General features: G+C 34.6%; 3 protein-coding genes across 11 annotated transcripts; 1 reads left to right on the plus strand and 2 right to left on the minus strand.

Annotated features, from left to right (window-relative positions):
• Positions 1-1368: 1368 nt before the first annotated feature.
• On the minus strand, positions 1369-9514 carry LOC105702927 (mitogen-activated protein kinase 15). Of its 2 annotated transcripts, none has more exons than XM_012430888.1 (11): positions 9265-9514; positions 7439-7658; positions 7217-7347; positions 5987-6162; positions 5422-5561; positions 4880-5072; positions 4465-4605; positions 4175-4368; positions 3808-3936; positions 3470-3624; positions 1369-2544 (listed from the first exon to the last, which is right to left on the minus strand). In XM_012430888.1, exons 1-11 carry the CDS (start codon positions 9352-9354, stop codon positions 1945-1947), a joined length of 2169 nt encoding a protein of 722 aa, XP_012286311.1. In that variant the 5' UTR covers positions 9355-9514; the 3' UTR covers positions 1369-1944. The 2 variants fall into 2 exon arrangements, with proteins under 2 accessions (XP_012286311.1, XP_012286312.1); XM_012430889.1 differs by having other exon boundaries at positions 4175-4344; positions 9265-9354.
• A 2665-nt stretch (positions 9515-12179) lies between these two features.
• On the minus strand, positions 12180-14137 carry LOC105702933 (death-associated protein 1). Of its 2 annotated transcripts, none has more exons than XM_012430900.2 (3): positions 13963-14137; positions 13751-13853; positions 12180-13014 (listed from the first exon to the last, which is right to left on the minus strand). In XM_012430900.2, exons 1-3 carry the CDS (start codon positions 14009-14011, stop codon positions 12852-12854), a joined length of 315 nt encoding a protein of 104 aa, XP_012286323.1. In that variant the 5' UTR covers positions 14012-14137; the 3' UTR covers positions 12180-12851. The 2 variants fall into 2 exon arrangements, with proteins under 2 accessions (XP_012286323.1, XP_012286324.1); XM_012430901.2 differs by having other exon boundaries at positions 12180-13011; positions 13963-14130.
• Positions 14138-14532: 395 nt separating this feature from the next.
• On the plus strand, positions 14533-18436 carry LOC105702932 (glia maturation factor beta). Of its 7 annotated transcripts, none has more exons than XM_012430899.2 (5): positions 14533-15458; positions 16405-16498; positions 16572-16621; positions 17157-17206; positions 17288-18436. In XM_012430899.2, exons 1-5 carry the CDS (start codon positions 15456-15458, stop codon positions 17427-17429), a joined length of 339 nt encoding a protein of 112 aa, XP_012286322.1. In that variant the 5' UTR covers positions 14533-15455; the 3' UTR covers positions 17430-18436. The 7 variants fall into 7 exon arrangements, with proteins under 7 accessions (XP_012286322.1, XP_012286318.1, XP_012286319.1 ...); XM_012430895.2 differs by having other exon boundaries at positions 14533-15033; positions 15175-15458; positions 17157-18436; XM_012430896.2 differs by having other exon boundaries at positions 14533-14726; positions 14883-15458; positions 17157-18436.
• The last annotated feature ends 1578 nt before the right edge of the window (positions 18437-20014 follow it).

Here is a 20014-nt window from a genome sequence, read left to right on the forward strand (position 1 = left end):
TTTGCATAACTGGTTAAACACTTATAATTTGAAAGGACAAGATTAGTGGACTCAGTTAAATATAAGTACATATAAGACAAATATGTCGTCTCTGTGTGACGATATAATCCGTACATGTTTTGGCGTATTATCACAATGTGTTGTCAGTGTAGTAGAATCTCGATTATCCGAACACTACTTAGTTGACTACTGGATTATCTGAATGATAACACCTAAGGAACAGAAATAAACATTTTCAGTGTACATAGGTCAGTTTACATAAGTACATTTGAGCGTACTCGTTAATGTAAAAATAACGTGGAATAAGATAACCGAATGATACAGAGATAAGAAGTACATACCTCTGATAATAATATTTCTAGATATTCTGTTTTGATACATTCATACGACTTGCTTCCGGTAATGACATTTCCAGTCATTCCGTTTTAATACGTTCATTATACGTTATAAAATATGTTAACTACTTAACAGAACAGTTTTTATGCAAATCGCATCGACGCATTCGATCATTTGAACATTCTATATCCAAGTTCGTTCGGCTAATTCATATTCTACTGTATTCTAAATAACTGTTTTTAAAAGTGCTAAGTGACCGCCGTTGTAACTATTTCAACATATATTTTTTGTAACAAAATAAATCGACAAGAAAGAAATTACATCCAAAGCTGAGCACGTGCTTTTAAACACGCTTTCCCATTTTTCGAATGTCAAATCTTTGCCATGATTATTTATGACAACAATGATAGAATGACATTATGACGAAAATAATAAACAGTTATATAACAACAAGAAATTAAAAAGTTCTTGTATATTTATCCTTCTACAGTATATCGCACTCCCTATTTACTGTAGATTAAGCGTTTTAAAATGAAATAAAGTAAAATAAAATGATATAAAATAAATTACAAAATGGAGGATCTACATATACTTTCTCTTGGTGGAAAATTGAGTATGACAATATCTATATAAATTTAAGGCAAGCTCGGTTGAAAGAATTTGTTGGGAGCACTGATGCCACTATAAATTGTGATTTACAGGCGAAAAGTAGAGTAGAGGAAATGTTAAAAGTCTCGGTGGCTAAAGGGGGCTCGTAAAAGTTCCATCAAATTGTGGAGTTTACGATTCATCCTTCTCCATTATTTGATACTTCCACCGGCCTGCAAAACGTGTTGATCAAACTCTTCGTGAAAGTTCGAAGGTATCAAATATGAATTTCTAGAATCGAAGGTCGATTTAATTTTCAACATAAGAGAGATGTCTATAAAAAGTCAATGAATACTTGTGTTGTTTAAAAATACCTCTCGATAACAGGGCTTCTAATACATTGTCCAAAGTACCTTTTTAAAATAACGTTTTTAATCTCCTAAGCGGTTTCTATCTCCTTTCATTTATTGACTAGATCGTTCTTACCTAAGATTCTGCTATATCAAATTTCATAATACTCTATGTTTTATGAAATACTTGTGCAGTATAATTACTCGCCAGAATGAAAAAGTTGTTTCCTTATATTAATACTGCAAGGCGTAAGATAACTATTTCAAGTTTTTGTTTTTCCAGCATCGTCTAAAAATTATTGTAATCTACAATAAATATATAAATAGCGTTTATTCGAAATTTTTATTGCACTATATTAAACCTTATCAGTTGCCGAATCTGACTTAATATCACACACCATTGTACCAAGGGTATGCGAAATGAAACTTCGACTGTAAAAAGTCAAGTTCGTCTTGTACACATGTTGCAATAATACTGCAGCCGCTGCTCAGGTAATACAAAAACAACCTTACAATTATTGAAAGTTGAATTAAAAAAATCCGCACAGGTCCCACCGAAACAATGAAGGCAGCCTATTTTACTTATACATTTTTTTATTACACATTACACTCAAAAAAAATAAAAATAAAAAGTGACGAGATGTACATCGATTTTCATTGTCACTCGAATTTACCATCTGATGCTTCCGTTTCTTAAGTCCTTGTACGCCGATGCGGTAATAACGCCATGGCTTTGACTATAACTGTTTAATGATCTAAGGTTCCTGACCGCAGTGTTTGGTTTCTGAATTGCATTAAACCGAAGATTATTTTTCAGGACCTGACTCCTCGTAACCGCACTTCTCAGCCGGTGATTTTCTACATTCCCAGGAATAGGATAAGATTGCCGACTTTCCGGATGGCCCGTCGACGATTGATTTGAACTTTTGGTGCGAGCAGAAGCTAATCGTTCACGAGTTAAAGGGATGGGAAGAGTCTGATTCAGGTAATTCTGAATCGCTTGGCTCTGAGGAGCCGTTTGATTTACGTTCATATTTGGAATGGCGTTGGAGTTGTAATTCGGCGAGAAATGTTTCGAAGCATTGTTTGGCATTTTCGTGACGTGTTTCGCTTGACTCCTAGGGCTTTCCTGGCTTGGTCTTTTTGGCAATGTGGATTTAGAATTCCCTGGTGGATCCGGCTGTTGTAACCGCTGAAGAAATTGCGGCTTACTGCCTCTCCTTGGCTTCGGCTGATTCACCGAAACCGATGACTTGCCACCAGCTCCATGCTGGAATTAAATTTATACATGTCAGGCAATTTAAATGTTTACATGTCGAGCAGCCCAACAAACATCTCGCACTGATGTAAAAGGTTTCCAAATAGTCCATTCAAAATATACCGTGTCACGATATTAACTTACTTTTGCATAATTATTGCGTAAAGTAATTTACAGGGTGTGAAAGCAACGTATGGATTGTCTAATAAATTACGACGATGTCTGGGAATCACGAGATGGAGATGTAGAATTATATTAATTGAAACACATTCTCCCGCGTTAATGTCGAAATGCTATAATTTCTCGATATGTGGAAAACAGACTATGTCTAATGAATAAAATCCTTTACATAAACAGACGTGCTAAAATTAATCCAAGAGATATCACGTATATTGCGTGGAAGATATAGATGTGATGGAATTACCAGCAAAACTTTCTTAGAATTCGAAATTACGAATTCGTAAAATAATCCATACAAAGGTCATGTTCAAGTAACATAAAAAATTGAATGGATTTTTGAGGACGTTCCTTTTCCAACAATGAACGATCTGGAAACTCATGGATATTGAGCTTAATCTTCATATATGATATGCAAATGTTCACACGGATATGCCTTAGTAGTAAGATATGCATGAGTACAATCGTGGGTGTTCCACTTTGGTGAAAACTTACACTTGCAGCGATAATTACAACTAAGATACAATTTAATCGAAAGGATTTGAAATTCTACAGAAATAAAAAGAATAACGTCTTGTAATTTCTGGTCACTTGTCTGCAGGGCCACATGTGTAAGTCTCCACCCTAAGTCCGAAAACTGAAATAGTCACAGTACCTAAATGATTCCCAAACGACACGTTGCCTGTAACGATACAATCCCGATTTTATACCACTTTAGTACATTAGAAAAATGTCAAGAAAAAGACTACCATTTACTTACGACTGTTACTTGATCCGACTGGATAGACCTCTGAGACTTTGTCATCTGTTGCTGTTGTTGGTTCAAGTACAAACAACTCTTTGCATGGCCAGGGGGAAGATTCCTAAAGTTGGCGTTCATCAGATTGTATGCGTACTGAGCAGCTACGTTTTTTCCTCCAATAAATGAATAATCACTGTATTATTTCATTACTGCTTTCTGTTACACGTGACAAAAATGTGTTCTCGTATGTAGGTTCTCAAAGACCACGTAGTAAGTGAACTTGCTACCGTCATTAATTGTTTAATCGTTATCCCAGTTACCGTCATACTTCGTGGATAATGGTTTTAAATAACTACCTGTGTGTTGAGGATTCTTGTCACTTATCGTCTCGACATTGCCCATTTGTGATTTGCCGGTTCTTACATTGCTGACATTGACATACGTAGGTAACTCCGCCTTTCGACGCACCGCTACCGGACGTGAAACTACGTACAAATAACAAGAACAATGAGCATGTGAAATTCAATAGTTTAACAATTTTGCAAGAAGCTTCAAGTCCATTTTCTACCGAGCATTCAACCTCTTCTGATAAAATAAACTCAAAACTCTACGTATGAATTCTTAGAAAACAAAACAGTAGTGATGTATCTTATGTAGTGAATAAATACAATGAGAAATAGAAATGCTTGATTGAAAAATGGAATTATTAAAAGTTAGGTTTACCGTAAATTTCCGATTGAGGAGCTTTGCAAATTTCAGTCTTGGCCTTTTCCTTCCGTATATCGTCACACGAGAAGTGGAAGCTCTTCTTCACCGTGGCTGCGTCTCCCTGACCGACGGTACTCGACTCCTTCCTGATGTGTTCGGAGAGACGTCTGATTCTAGACTTGGACCTGTCAGAAAATTTCTTTTTTAACCTACGCACACAAAAACCAATAGGAAAGAAACCCTTGGTCAGTGTCCTCCAGGTCGACGAAACGTTTCGTTGAGCAGTTTGGTGATCGAGGACTTACATATTCTTGTGCTTTCTGTGTTTCTCATCCATCATGGCATAAAGTTTGTTTCGGTACTCTTCCACAGAAAGCTGTACGTCGTCCCTCAAAAGTGGAATCACGCTGGACCCTCTTTCGGGTTCATTTCCCCTGTTGTGAAAACTAAGGAAACGTTATAAAGAAATTTTAGTTGCACATCTCGGTGTGATTATACTCATTCTTCGTTTCAATTTGTAATTTAATGACGTTTTTCAGGAATATATGAAATATTACGATAAACGGAACATCTATACAAAGTGAATTATTTAAATCGATCGTCTGAGAAAAAGAATACGACCTTTTATGCTACTAGAGACTGACTACTTGAAATAACCTGTCTTGGGAGATGTGCATATAATTGTTTAGAGTTCGATCAGCATGCGGATCAGCGACTCACTCAGCAACATAAGGATGCTCCAGAGCTTCAACGGCAGTTAACCTGTAGTTAGGATTGAATACGATGAGATTGCTTGTGAGGTCAAGAGCAGTCTCAGCGACATCCGGAAGGAGCTCCTTCAAGGTTCTTCGAGGGCCACTTGGCGTTTTCTGGAGCAAATTGGTGCCGTATCCTGCACTCACCGATATGAGATCTAACAAAGGACAAATAAATTCCACAGGTTCAAATTTTTCACCTCTCATTACCCTAAAATTCAAAATTTGTCAATCCACTCTGGAATCCATTCGGCAAATCGTATTCGACTGCAAATAGCACGTGATTTTGTGTGTACGCGTGTGTGCATACGTGTGCATATATACACGTACTTGTATACATTGGGTACAACTTGCCACTGATATAAGAAAATTTTTTTAAATTGATTCGAAAAAGCAAATACATTATATCAAAAATGAAATACACCAGAGAACACAAAGCAAATAGAGAATTAACATAAAAATAAGTCTCGCTTCTAGGAATGCAGAATAATTACTCATTTAATTTACCTTCCTCGGAAGGCGGCGGTAAAGTCGCCATTATTCTCTCCACCTGGTTTATCGTCGAAGAACCCGGAAATAGTGGTTTTCCTAAAAGCATTTCTCCAAGAATGCATCCCAGCGACCACATGTCAATGCCTTTGGTGTACCTAAAAAAAAAAAACACCTGTCATTCCAGAGTAACCTCTCAAATTAAGGTGATGTGAAAGTGGCATCGAAGAAGTTTTGTTTATAAAACTTTTCTCCCACCTCGGTTTACCGAATAGTTTGAAACTTTACAACGTGAATAGGGAGACCATAAGGAAGGTCCTGAAACTCATGAAACTTCAATTCTTTTCAAATTTGTTTATAAGGTATTTTCAAAATAGCTTATAAAAAATGAAATTTCGCGAGCTCCAGGACCTACCTTAGGGTCTCCATATTCACGTTTTAAAGTGTGAATCGATTATCTGCAAACACCCATTTTGTAGAAAAGCTTTATGAACGATTGAGCTTTCGGATCCCACTTCCACATCCCCTTAAACCCGCAATATAATTAAATCGGTGACTTCCGTCATGAAAGGTTTGAAAGTACCTTTTCGAGGCGATCAATATTTCGGGCGCTCGGTACCATCTAGTCGCAACGTAGTCCGTCAATGTAGGATCACTTCCGGATTCGCCATCGCCGTCCCCGATTTGAGTTACGGACCTAGCCAGTCCGAAATCGGCGATTTTACAGTGGCACTGAGCATTCAATAGGATGTTCGACGGCTGAGGAAATGCAAAAATCCGTCAGCAAACGAGGACTAGCGAACCCCAAGCTGGGCAAAAAAGTTATTCGTAAGCAATAAACAAAAGTGTCCTCGAACGTGAACTACGAGGCATTAAATTGTAAAGGTGTAAAAATGAAAGCCTCTATTTTAGGCGATAAAACTCGCGTTACGACGTCCGTACTACGAGCTATGTAAAAAAAGAGTTATTGGTAGACAATAAACAAAAATGTCATCGAACGGAATATTACGTTGTAAACGTGTAAGAATAAAAGCCTCTATTTCTGATAGTAACCCTCGTGTTACGAGGCCTGTACTGCAAACGGAGCAGAAAAGTGATTCGTAGAAAACAAATAAGAATGGCCTTAAACGTCAAGCACTGAGCTATACATTGTACAGGTGTAAAAATAAGAGCTTCTATTTTTCGTAGTAACAACGAAATCAACATTTTCTTACGGTCCGATTTTTACGGATACCGATGAAATGATTGTCATACCTTTATAATTATGATATAAAATAGTGTAGTCGTTAAGAGCGTTAGGACAAATATTATTCTTCGCCTTTATTCATTAAAAAAAGAAAACATGGATGCTTTCATAAGTTCCCTTCGTATGACCGCGCATGACTGCGTTTTTACATATAAATGGCCAGTGACCAAGAAAGTCTCCGTTTTGCATATAATTGGGCCCTAGTTTCGCGTTAATAGTATAATGGTACTATTCTACCGGAGAATACCTCAAAGCGACCCGTAATAGACAGCAACTAGATTTTATTAATATCCTCCAAAGGGTAATTGAAAGTTCAAAAACTTAATCATAAATATCATGAGATTGCATATCTGCAAACTTCTTGGATCTACCACCTCAGTTGTTCAGAAACTACAGTAAGACTACGTTTAATGAGTTTACATTATCACTACTTTCCAAAGCATTGATAACACTAAATTTGCAATACCACCACAGCTATTAAAAATAACCGCGATTAATCCCGACGGTGTTGTAATAATTTAGGAAACTCTTCTTTGTATTAATCTTAATCAGCTGTGCAAAGATTACCTTCAAGTCTCTGTGAATCACGTTTCCAGAATGGATGTATTTAATCGCTTTGAAGAGCTGGTACATGATGAAGACCTTGTGAATGTCCCTCAATATATTCCCTCGTTTTATAACGTTATGTAGGTCAGTCTCTGCAAGTCACAAGTTCCACATTAAATAATCAATCGTAGAAGTAACTTCTTTTACATAAATAGACATTTATTCGTATCACCCCTTCCTTACCCATGAACTCAAATACCAAGTAAATGTCACGATCGTTGTTCGCCTTGTGCAATCCTATCAGCTGAATGATATTTTCGTGATTGGCAAAGGACAAAAGGAACATGATCTCGCGAAACGTCCGCTGGGCATCGGTTTGGTTTCTAAAGGCATCGAAGATCTTTTTCACCGCCACGGTTTCTTTCGACCTGTTATCAATGGCTTTCCATACGATGCCATATGCCTGCCAAAAAATATTCCAACGTGTAATGCAGACCTACCTAACGTTATCAATTATTTCCTGACATGTTTAACGGCGCAACAACTCTTCTGGTATGAATTACTTTCCTTCTTCTATCTTCAATAACAATGTGACGTCTACGCAAAATATGTGTACCATTTAAAAAAGTATTATATAGCCAGGATGAGTTACTTTTATCATATTTTAGCCTGTAGTCAAACAGGGGTATCTGTATTCCCATATAAAATAAGCATATTTTCAAATTTTTCATATAATGAGCCACTAACAATGAAAAAGATTACGACGAAAGGCATCAAGGTCAGTGATTTCCATGCAATTTTTTAGTCGAAATTAAAGGATACGTCTTCAGTCGTTTCATTTTATAGACTGATAGATTTCAGGTTTTGTACCATTACATTTTAATTCAGTCTCTGACACGTCACGTGAGCATTAAATTGCAGTTATCAACCCTTTTTGGCTCAAGGATAGAACATATTCTTAATATACAAGATTTCGAATTAAATAAACGTGATCAATATATTTTATGTCACTGATGCAGCATCGCTTAATTATATGTTGTCTTAAGAACCGAAATAGTGTTTTTCTTTCAACAACATTTTGTACCCACACTTACAATAAACATATATTTAAACGGTCTCTTAGAATTAGAACGGAATATTATTGTCATTCGAATATTAACACGAAACGACGTTTAAAAAAGTGAGACCCTCGCGAATATTCCTAGAATTCTAAACCACTTAAAAGGGACATTCAAAGCAACCCCATCCAACTATAACTAAAACTTTCATTACAATTAAGCTGAAAAAAATGTTTCACGTTCGCTTTAATAAAACAAACTGGAATTGTAAATAGTTTCAGGCTTACTGACTTTAACCTGTGATCGACTTTTTAATCTACGAAAGCTTCAAAATATTCGCAAAAACTAGCCACTTTCATAATTCATAAATACCTAGCCCTACTCGGAATGTAGGACAACCTAGGATTGAAATTATCGAATTAAATGAATTTATCCAAAAGCCACATCAGCGCAACCCCAAAAGCGACGCGCCGGCCTAATACAGGTAACCCTCCTATAACAAGGTATATAGGTTCCTAGAAAATGTCGTGTTGGGTGAAACCGTCTTATATGAAACTCAAAGCCAGGACAAAAAGGGGGGATTACGTTCCGAACACCTATTAAAAACAAATTCTTTTCTTTCATTCCATATAGCCAACTTAATTTATATTAAAAATAAAAACGTACGTACAACCCAAAACGAAAAAAGAAAAAAAAGAAAAATTATTTTCATGTAAAGGCACTATAGTTTATTATTCCTTCTCGTCATTATTTTAAGGTAATTTAGTTTTTAAATATGTTAAACAAAAATCATGTCGTCCAGTGCAGTAGGAGTAGAGTGTTGTACAAAGGTTTTCACAATTTTCTTATCGTGTTAGAGCGAAACAGTGTTATAGGGTGCAGTGCTATACAAGGGTTCCCGCAATTTATCCTAGCGTGTTAGAGGGAAACCGTGTTGTAGGAGGGTTACCTGTACGACAAAAATTCGAGCGATTACTTGAGATAAAAGTGTGATCCAAAAGGTGGATTTACCCCTTTCCCGAGGCGTCGCACGATCTCGTACTGCTTGGTGACATGGTTGTCGATCTCGGAGACTTTTTCGGTGTTGCTTTTTCCTGACATCCTCGGAAGGTCTGAGCCTGGCCGTCGGAGCGCGCCGGCCCGGCGTGTCGTATAAATGTCGAAAAGCGCACCAGAAATTTTTCAAGAGGAAACGCCGCTCGCTCGGGACGGATTCACATTTTCACGCATCGAGAAGGCAGATCCAGTCGGATGTAGGTTCTTTCCGTCCAATCTTTGACACATCAATGTGGTTGTGTTTATGGAATACACACCGGTTGCCGAGGTGACCGGTACCGCGTTCAGTGCCACCTACCACGTGACCGCCGAACAGGTGACACCCAGGTGGGGAATGTCAGCTGCGGCTCCCGGTATAGAACTACAATTCTCCGATGTGATTATCGATATGACATGCATTGGTGAGCAAACGAAAGTAGGGGGAAAGGTTGGCCTTAGTTGAGGAAAACGGGCGCTTACGTGGTGCAGTCCCTACCCACTGAACTCCAAACCTAACAGTTACGTAACTTAAAACTAACAAATAACATAATGTTTGTTACAATGTAATAACCTAACAGTTACGTAACATAGAGCTAACTAGGTACATGACATTAGCTACAATGCAGTAACTTAACAGTCATGTAACATGGAGGTAACAGGTTACATAACATTTGTTACTATCATATCTATATAAATGTAGCATAACTTTGTTACTTTCATCTTACATTATGTTACTGTCCTGATATTACTGTGTATATGCAGCACATATTTGTAACAAAACAGAACTACATTGGTGCTGTCATCTATTTTATTACATCATCGTCATCGTCATTGTCATAATTCAGCGTCAAATGTCATAAGATTAATATATGTCATATTTTGTTTACTACTCGTATGACAAAATGTGACTTTAATTCATACGCGCATATACATTATCAGTCATTGTTTGCTAGTCGAATGAAATCCTAATTGTCTTTAAGTAAAATCAGATAGTTTATCATTACATAATTTCATTGAAAGTCTGATTTGTCATTTAATATCTAACTATTGTCGAGTACCAAAAAATAATTAAAAATAAAAAATTATATAATTTTGGATAAAATTGCGTGATCTTTTTTATTAAATGTATGAAAAATTAATACTATTTTAAGGTAACTGAAATTGTAACATTAATATAACATGTTACTTTACTGAGTGGGAAATAACAACTAACATCTAACTTCCATGTTACTTTTATGCCACATAACATGTTAGTTTCGAAAACGTAACATTTGCCCAACAGTTATATAACAGTGTTCACTGGATAGATATAACATTTCTTTATTAACTTACACGTCTACATGTACGTATGTATGTATATACATACCATGGACATTGAATGTATGCAATGTAGAACTGCTTAGTGACAAACGTCATATATATAAAACGTGAAAATATTTATTAAACTTTTCTCCAAACTGTGTGCACCTAATCATCTTTAAGTTCAGCATGTGATTATGGAGGCCCTAAGGAATAACGGGGTGCTCGTGAAATGTCTTCTTCAATAAAAAGATTGTTTTAGTTATCACAGACTAGAACCAAAAAAAAAAAATTTTTTAACTGAAATTTTATGAGCACCGCGTTCTGCCTTAGGACCTCCACAATCGCGTATTGAAGTTTCAAATGATTCGGCGCACCTGGTTGGGAGAAAAGCTTTATCAATATTTTGACGTTTTATATATAGAATGACCCTTTCATATCATCTTAATAATCTCATAATTCATCATTTGAATTGTAGCGATGATTCCGGAGTTAACACTTCGTGTAACGGGGGTATACAGGGAATATATCTTGAAGAATGTCTAGAACTATGATCGTTGCATTTGGAGTATACAAGAGAAATTGTGTAGTTATCGATATGACATGCTTATATACATATATAGAGGGAAAGAAAGCAGACGAAATGAATGTTGTCAATCCATCACACGTGTTGGTAAGTATACAATGGTGAAGAAAATAGGTAACCCTGGTTGAGAAAAAATGGCTTTTAAGCGATAGAAGGATGCAACAATGATGTATTCATGTGTACATACACCCGCGCCGCGAAACTTTAATGTAAAGATTATTGGCTGTGAACTTTATCGTTTTTATATTTCGAATTCTGGGGGTATTTACGGACTTCTTAACAATTTCTGCATAACGAGTCATATGTCTTGAACTCCGTGGACTCCGATTAGATTCGCAACGTACAAATGTAATTCACTGATGCAGTTATCGATATGACATACGTGAGCGTATGGAGGTAGGGAGAGAAGATTTGCCCGCGTTGGAGGAAATGAGCAATTACCTTACCCATCTCTATGGGTCAGACAGGAGTCCCACTGAGTGCGTTCTTCGTGGCGCGACGCTCTGAAAAGTTTTTCTCAGAAAAAGTTTCAATCAACATTCCCTCTCGGCGGAAGTGATGCACGGGATTATGCGTAATACTAATTAATTTTTCATCGACAATGTGTTAACGCGCCGCGTTTAATGGGATCCTGACTTTTTTCAGCCCATTAGTACCTCAGCCTTATTTTTTATGCATTCATTTTATGCATTAAAATCAGAGTAAAATGCATCGCGCAGATGATGCCTTTGGATGATCTCTAGCAAGAAATACGCTATTAAACATTGTTAAACAAGTAAAGATTGTATCGTACACCATTTTATCATATCTCTTTTTATTGAGTTTATTACTGAAAATGATTGGTAAATATGAAACGCTCATAATGTCTACTTTTAATTCTACCGATTTCAAAACTTCTATAAAAACCAGTTATAAAGGTAAGTTTATCTCACATCCGTGAAATAGATCCTTAAAAGTTCATTTCAGTGGGATACACTTTCCTGTCAATAGAAAAGTGCACTCAGCATGTCATAAACATTTTATTTTTATTACTTAGTGTCACATCAAAAAATATTTAATCACTCTCGTAAAAAAAGAAATAATCACAATGCTTTAATACATCACACATTAAGTAATAAACTTGCAAAACAACAAAATTCTTTAAATCATATATTGAAGATACTGAAGATATCAGTACTACTTATAGCGATTTTGAACGGCTTTGAATAGTAATACATTACAAAACACACGCTGTACAGCATACGTTTCACAAAGTCTAAGATTAAAAAATGCGTTTTAATGGTCGCAAAATAAGAAAAAATGCAACAATTCTTTCAAACAGAAAAAATGAAAATAGATGTAACTAAGGCATAATAACCTACAAATTAGATGTGGAATCAAGATATTGGAGCCTTATTAAACTCGGAATTACAAAGTGCTGATAAGAACTTCCAGCATTCGAATTAAAAATAAAGTTGTCTCTCTTGGATCGTTAAGTTTCTCTGAGTGACGGTGTAATCACCTTGTTATACGAGATCCTTTCGGATTCATTATTGAATATAGATTAATATGTAAAGTATGCAATTATTCAATCAGATTATACCTTTTTCGATAGAGAAATAGCATGCAATATATATGTTTTTAATTGAAATGTCATTGTCCCATTTTTCCATCCACCAATTGACATGAGTCTTGACATTTACTTCTTGGGCTGCTGAATTATAATGGGACGAGAGGAATGAGCAGGCCGAGAATCGTGAGTTGGAATAGGCTTATCGTGAAAGTGTTGTATTGCTGCAGGCGGGAAGTCTGCATTTCCTCTTGCTACAACTCCACTGATCATCATAGTTTTAGGAGGACTGCTAAAACAAACCATTAAATATTAATCATTATACATATGCATTGAAGAAATATACGATGTGAAAATGATGTGAAGATGAAAATGATGATATACGATGTGAAGAAATATACGATGCGAAATATGCATTGACGAAATATACGATAAATTTAACATGAACAAATGAAACCATATGTGTCACAATAAATTTTTAAAATCAAATAATTTTTCTGACAAATTCATTTTTAATACATTTAGTATTACAATGAAACAAAAATATATTAAGAGATTCAATAGCATCTCATATACGTTCGTATTTAATTTTATCTTTTCTGAAAGCAGAAGTTGGACATAATTGACATTTTAAGTATCAAATATCTAAAATATATCTGACGATATTCAATGATTGAAAAATGTTTCACAAATATGATATGACAGTAACAGATATTAAAAACTGTAACAGATTTTGTAGTAAATAATCACATATAATTATCTATTTTTCATGGATTACAACTATATTGTGTCAAAAAGCTATACAGGTTAAAAACAACTAATTACAAAAACTTCATATGTCACTGCTACATAATCAAAATAACAATAAACATAAAATATATATTTGAAATTTTTTATAAAATCGCTGTTCCATATTCCGTCACAAAGTGTGACAATACTGTGATTGAAAATAAATATACGAAATGTAAAACTTAATTAAAATTATAAATGCGTAAATATTAATGGTATGAAAGAAAAACATCCATCACCTGGTAGAGGCCTTGGTACTCTCTTCGGAGTCTTTGCTAGGCTTTGTTTCACGTTCATCTTTTGGAGTCTTATGTTGGGTTATCCTCATTCCTCCAGCTTTAACTGAAATGTAGATACTTTCATTAGTTACTTTAAATGACCTTGAAGTCTCAAACGCCACTTCTTAAATTCAATGTTTTGTAGGAAATCGAATAAAAATCGTATCTCTAACCTGCTGGGGGATGGCCACCCTTTAGTTCACCATTTTCCGGACTCGACATCGGTAACAATACCAAGAAGTACGTTTATATGTTAAACAATATGTTTAGGCAGATCAAGCACGTACTGAATCGCTTGATGAGTTGCAAGACCGTTGCTCACGTAGTACCGTGGCCGCAAGCTGTTTTGTTATTGGTTGGAATTATACAAGGTTAAATCATACGTAACAGAAAGGAGTTGGGAGAGAAGATGTTTATTCGAAGATCCACGGAAAGATTACTCACGAATTGGTTTAGTAATCGCAGACTGAACTGCCCTCTGTGGAAAATTCAACCAACTTGTAAACACTTCTTTACTAAGTTTCCACCGTCAGTATTTATTTAATACCAGATTAGATAAATTCGACTTTAAGTTCGTCTCGACTGGTCTCGACCACCTGGTTTTATTTAATACCGAATTAACCAGGTGGTAAAAATGCACCCAAAGCCGGATTAATCCAATTCGAGTGTTGAATAAGGCTCCACAACCGAAGTTTAACTGGTTTAAAGCTAGTGTAAACCACTTAAACTCCAGTTAACTCAAGTTGTGGCACCGAACCTTAGTAATTGACCACGTTAAGTGTCACGCATAACGCGAAATATTAGGCCGATATTTCATTAGTGCTGTAGTTCTGCAGTATAATATATGAACCGCTCATTGAGTGCCGCTCGCAGAATGGTGAGAGAAAGAGAACTATGGTAATCGAGTATACGCTTTTCTGCGCTGGTCGCATGCCCAGTAAGTTCTTGACAGTTAATGACAGCAATATACATACATGTTGACATATGCAAATTACTTCCCTGCGCACTCCCGTTGCACAATAAGCGTAGACCCGATCGCCAACGTTCTCGTTCTCTCACCGTTCTGTCTAACCCATTCATAACCATATTCAAGTATATACAGGGAGTGAGCGGTCCATATATTATACGTCCATAGCTGTAGCCATAAGCGATGAAGCGACGAAGGGCAAATAATAAGTTTTGATTGGCTGAAATGAATACATGGAGACAAATCCCCCAACAGTGCCCCCCTTAATTCACATCACGTATGAAATTTGTAACATAAAATGCCTAGTAATTTACTGTAAAAGAAGTCCCTAAATTGCCTAGTAATTTACTGTAAAAGAACACTGTAAATTACCTAGTTTATTTTACTTAACTCTGGCCACCGCGTTGTATGTGACCAGAGCTGTGTGACATTCGACGCGCCTAGTGGAACTCTGGCCGTATCTTGAACAGCTGTTTTCACTTATCATCTGGTGCCAACTTCACGTCACTGGGCGTCGCTCCACTATACTCCGCAACGTTCGTTTTACCGTTGACGTTTCTTGGTTTTTATCTTAGAAATCGTTTTTAGTATTTCCTACTAATCGAGATATCGATATTCGACGTGGAGTCAAATACAAAAGTAACAAAGATATACAAGGATACCAAAGTAACAAGATACAAGGTTCTACAGAAATTAAAAATGGTGAGCACAGCCGGCACAAATATGCTCGGAGTACGAGAGAAATTTTTCCGCCAAACAATGCGTTCTGCTTGGATGCACGTGCTCCACTTGTCGCAATAAGAACTCATTATTTAAAGATTTCGGATAAAAGATTTAACTGACTAAGTTTCAACCGTTATACGGATATTAAATTAATTACAGCCATTTGAGACTGGATTTAAAATGAAAAATCTGTATTGAATCATTTAACTAGTAAAAGGAAAAGTTATATATGTAGAGTACTTTATGGTTCTGTCCATAATATTGTAAATGGAATTACAACAAAGTTATTTAAATTGAAATAAATTAAGTCATTCATTGAATTACTGTTAAGAAACTTGAATAATATAATCTGTATAATCATATTTACTTATGTGTTTATTTTTAGAGTAAATGATAACATTTTGCAATTTGTTATAATAGGTATTGTCCAAAAAAACCATATGTGAAACAATCATTTTTGTTCATAGAAAGTTATAAGGTTCAGCTGCATTTCTTTCATATACTTTAAATAATAAGAGGAACTTAAAAGCAGGTTTTTAAAAATGTAAATGGTGACTAACAATATTTTCTCCCATTTCATTCCTGTATTTCACACGAGATGACATTGTTTTGCAGTATATCATGATTTATATATCAATCTTAAAAGTATAATCATGGAAGAGTTTCATTGTTATTTTTGGACCATCACTTTAAATATGAAAAAAGTAAAAGAATTAATTGTTTCATTTTTAATTCTATCGATGTTGTAAGAAAATCTATGATAGAGATTCAATGCATAAATGGATTGAATTTAGAATACTAATTGTAAATAAATTAAAGTGAATGTAAAATACAAGTTTACTAAACATGTTTTTTGAATTTGAAGTAATTTTGTTGGTTTAATGAATTTGCGTTTAATGCAAATGTTGATACAAATGTGTTTCAGTCTGGAAAGACAATGTGTGACATTGAGGATGATGTCAAGGATGCATTGAGGGCCTTTCGATTCCGCAAAAGTCAAAAGAATGCTGCTTTAATACGTAAGGCATTCTATTACATGTGATATTATTTCTATCTGATTTATTAATATTGTTTTGGTATTTGGTTTTATAGTGAAAGTCGATCGAGAGAAACAAAAGATCTGTATAGATGAACAAATGGAGGTAATTGATGATTCTGTTTTATACTCAATTTAAAATTGGTAGTGTAGAGAAATGCATCTTTTATGAAGGTGGGTTAATATCCAACCTCTGTTTAGAAAAGATTTAAAAAAGAATCAAAATTACATGAATTAAAAATATCTATTATATCATAATAAATGATATTTTAATTATTCAAAATGAGTATATAATCTGCAAGAAATAATCCTGAGCCTTAGTTAAATGTAACTTTTTAACGTGTAAGACAATATTATATGTTTTTGTAATTTATGTTTTTTTATGTCTAATGAAACGCAACGAAATATTTTATTTCACTTGCTGCAATGCAACGTAATACAAATGCTTCTTGTTACATTTTCTCGTACATTATTCCTATTCTTATCAATTGCAAAAATGCTGCAGTAATATATCATAAAATCAACCAAAATCTTGATTAAGTAGAATTGAGTTTTAATTAGTCATAATTGAATCTAATTGTTTGATTATGGAAATGAACTCTGGGTAAGAATGTGTACTAATATAGATATCTGTATTATAGGATATTAAAATCGACGATTTACAAGAAATTATTCCTTGCCATCAACCCAGGTATATTGTTTATAGTTATAAAATGGAACATGCAGATGGAAGAATTTCGTACCCCATGTGTTTCATATTCTATACACCAAGGGACATACAAATGGAGTTACAGGTGATCTATGCTGGGATGAAACTCGCTCTACAGAGAGAAGCTGAGCTTACAAGAGTTTATGAAGTTCGTGAGCTAGAAGAGCTTACCGAGGATTGGCTGAAAGAAAAATTGAGCAGGTAGAAGCTAACTGTCTGTGCCTGTAATGCTGTCGTTCCATAGTATAATTTGTAGTATTTCTACAAATTATATATGATGTGATGGAGTTTATTCTAATAACACGAGAAATACGAACAAGAGAATTAGTAAGCCAGAGCTGTAAAGACTTTTAAGTACATTCAAGTGATTTTCTATTACTGTTTACACTCCTTGCGGCAGGAAATATAGGAAGTTGTTTGAAAGTGCATTACAAATACTCAAAGCTAGGAAGTAATCATTTTCTTTTCCATCATTTAAATATTCATTTTAATTCAAATTCTTTAAATAGAATCTCAAAATGAAAAATGTTCGATCAAGTGACAATGGAAACATGTCTTATATACATTTTTTGATAGTTGTAAATTCAACGGCTTAGAATAAATATTTCCAGTAGGTATAGATACTGTTTTTCGATTTATACATAGACATATCCCGCTACAGCAAAAGGCCTAGTTTACAAGAATATACGAAACCGCAAAATGTGACCAATAATTGGTTTAATTAAAAATAGCGCGAGTACGATCCGCGTAAAATTATTGCTCAGGCTTGCAACACTGCCCGTCCGTGAGAAATTATACAGAATATGTATTCTGTGATATAAGGTCATTTGAACAAATTATATGATGTACGAGTGAGAAATTCGTAAACGGATTTATGCAGATTATATCTCTTCTATGCATTTATAAAAGTAAGAGAATATCTGAGATTTCGTTTTATCAAGGTGTCGAAAATATTAAAAATAATACCTTAGTATATGGATATATGTTCATGTTACTCTGTAACTATTTTTACACTTATTCAATTTTGTTTTTATTGATATTTGGCATCAAAAATTAAAAATGTTAGGTCTTTAATTTAAGTTATTTATAGGAGTAGCACTATATTTTTCATTTTCCTGATACAATTTTAAGAAGCAGTTATAAGTACGATCTTGAAAGTGTAAAGGTTCATGAAGGTAAACTTTATTAAACTCTTTAGTTTCTTTTTCCGCTTCTTTTTGTTTTTCATTTTTCCACTTCTTGCATTTCTATTTCCAGTAAAAAACGATAACACAGCTCCTCCTCCCCGAGTTGTGAAATTTATCCTCTATAGAGCAGTACTTTGATAAGAAAGGCTGAATTCAAGGAAGTTTACGGAATTCTTGAACTTGTAAAGCTGATCATAGTTGTACATTAAGAAAATGAATCTAGGCTGATTTCTAGAAAAATTATTATACAAGCATATTGATAATACCTTTTTACGCTTTTATACAATTAAGATAACGTTGAACATTGTGAGATAACGACAAAAGAAACCCGGGCAAGCGATTCTTAAGTTGATAACAACAAAAAACGACAACATTAATATTAATAGTATATATTCATATAAACAGATCATAGCTTTATCGGGCATGGCAACTCGTACTATTCTTTAGGTTTTGAGATAAGAATGACTTTGTTCCTTAAATTTCTTTTAATCTCACAGTTTTTCTAAATCGTTGCAATTTTGAGATTACAAATATACATTTAGATATATCCACAAATAACAATACAGATTGTCTGCATAATCTTGCTATTTCATTTAAAGAAATAACGAATCCATACATGTTAGAATCTGATGCACAGATATGGAAGAAAAGTACACGATCGACACTAATATCTCCAGTATTTGAAACCCCAGAGATTATATCTTGAATTACTGATAATAATCGTAAGAAAAAGAGATAGTTAAGGACCTTACACTCTTTACTGAGAATCGGCAGATTTGTGTTCAAGACAATGTAGATCATAAATAATAGACATTTGCCTTTTAAATAAGCTTTGCATTGCACGAGATTTTTTATGGATAGTGCAATGTCCGAAAGTAAATAAGTAGAGATGTATATGTATACTCAATTTTTTTAGGAATAATTTAACAGTAATTATGCACAATTGTCAATCACAACATGAACATGTTTCATACGTCGAATTATTAGCAAGGAAGATTGGGAAACCATAGTAGCTAATGTACTGCACGTCCGTAAATGTAGGAAATTGCACGAGGTTTTGCTCAAGTGTATCGAAAGTTTCATAACTCGCCAGTTTAATCGATTTTTTACGATTTTTATATATATTTACCTCGAAGTATTGTGATTTGCATGTATCATATTGATATTAAATTCTAATTGAGAGTCTATATACAAACAGCAGCTTTATAATTTTTGTATACATTTTCTATAAAACAGTTGTAAATTCGATGATTCAAAAAGTAATTACAGTAGTTATAAATACATTTACTGTATTTAGGTACATACATATAAGTTATTAATAAGTTATATCTTAATCCATTAAATATACAGCATATTTGTACATACATTAGTTGTCTGTCATCAAATCAAATGAACGTTGGAGCCATTTATCTGTTATATACATTCAAATCTAGTCGAATAAAAGAAAATGGAGATGCAAAATATTTTCGCGGCGAAAAATAAACAGAGTGAATAATAATATCCTCTTGTACTATAGTTTTTATTGTATGAAAATACGAAATGTACAGTTTTCATAGCGTTGCAACGACTAAAGTCGAGTTATTTTAAAATCTACACGTGTTGA

Source organism: Orussus abietinus, unplaced genomic scaffold, assembly GCF_000612105.2.
Source record: "Orussus abietinus isolate OABI.00-Male unplaced genomic scaffold, Oabi_2.0 scaffold287, whole genome shotgun sequence".
NCBI lineage: Eukaryota > Metazoa > Arthropoda > Insecta > Hymenoptera > Orussidae > Orussus > Orussus abietinus.

Bases quoted from the DNA above. Each gene is read 5' to 3' on its own strand.
- LOC105702927 (XM_012430888.1), bottom strand. From the start codon at position 9,354: ATGTCAGGAAAAAGCAACACCGAAAAAGTCTCCGAGATCGACAACCAT. The intron at 7,659-9,264 runs GTAAATCCACCT...ATTTTTTGGCAG, and splicing joins TGCGACGCCTCGGGAAAGGG to GCATATGGCATCGTATGGAA. The intron at 7,348-7,438 runs GTAAGGAAGGGG...TGTGACTTGCAG, and splicing joins CTTGGTATTTGAGTTCATGG to AGACTGACCTACATAACGTT.
- LOC105702933 (XM_012430900.2), bottom strand. From the start codon at position 14,011: ATGTCGAGTCCGGAAAATGGTGAACTAAAGGGTGGCCATCCCCCAGCA. The intron at 13,854-13,962 runs GTTAGAGATACG...TCTACATTTCAG, and splicing joins GGGTGGCCATCCCCCAGCAG to TTAAAGCTGGAGGAATGAGG. The intron at 13,015-13,750 runs GTGATGGATGTT...GGTTTGTTTTAG, and splicing joins AGTACCAAGGCCTCTACCAG to CAGTCCTCCTAAAACTATGA.
- LOC105702932 (XM_012430894.2), top strand. The intron at 16,499-16,571 runs GTAAGGCATTCT...TTGGTTTTATAG, and splicing joins AAAGAATGCTGCTTTAATAC to TGAAAGTCGATCGAGAGAAA. The intron at 16,622-17,156 runs GTAATTGATGAT...TCTGTATTATAG, and splicing joins GTATAGATGAACAAATGGAG to GATATTAAAATCGACGATTT.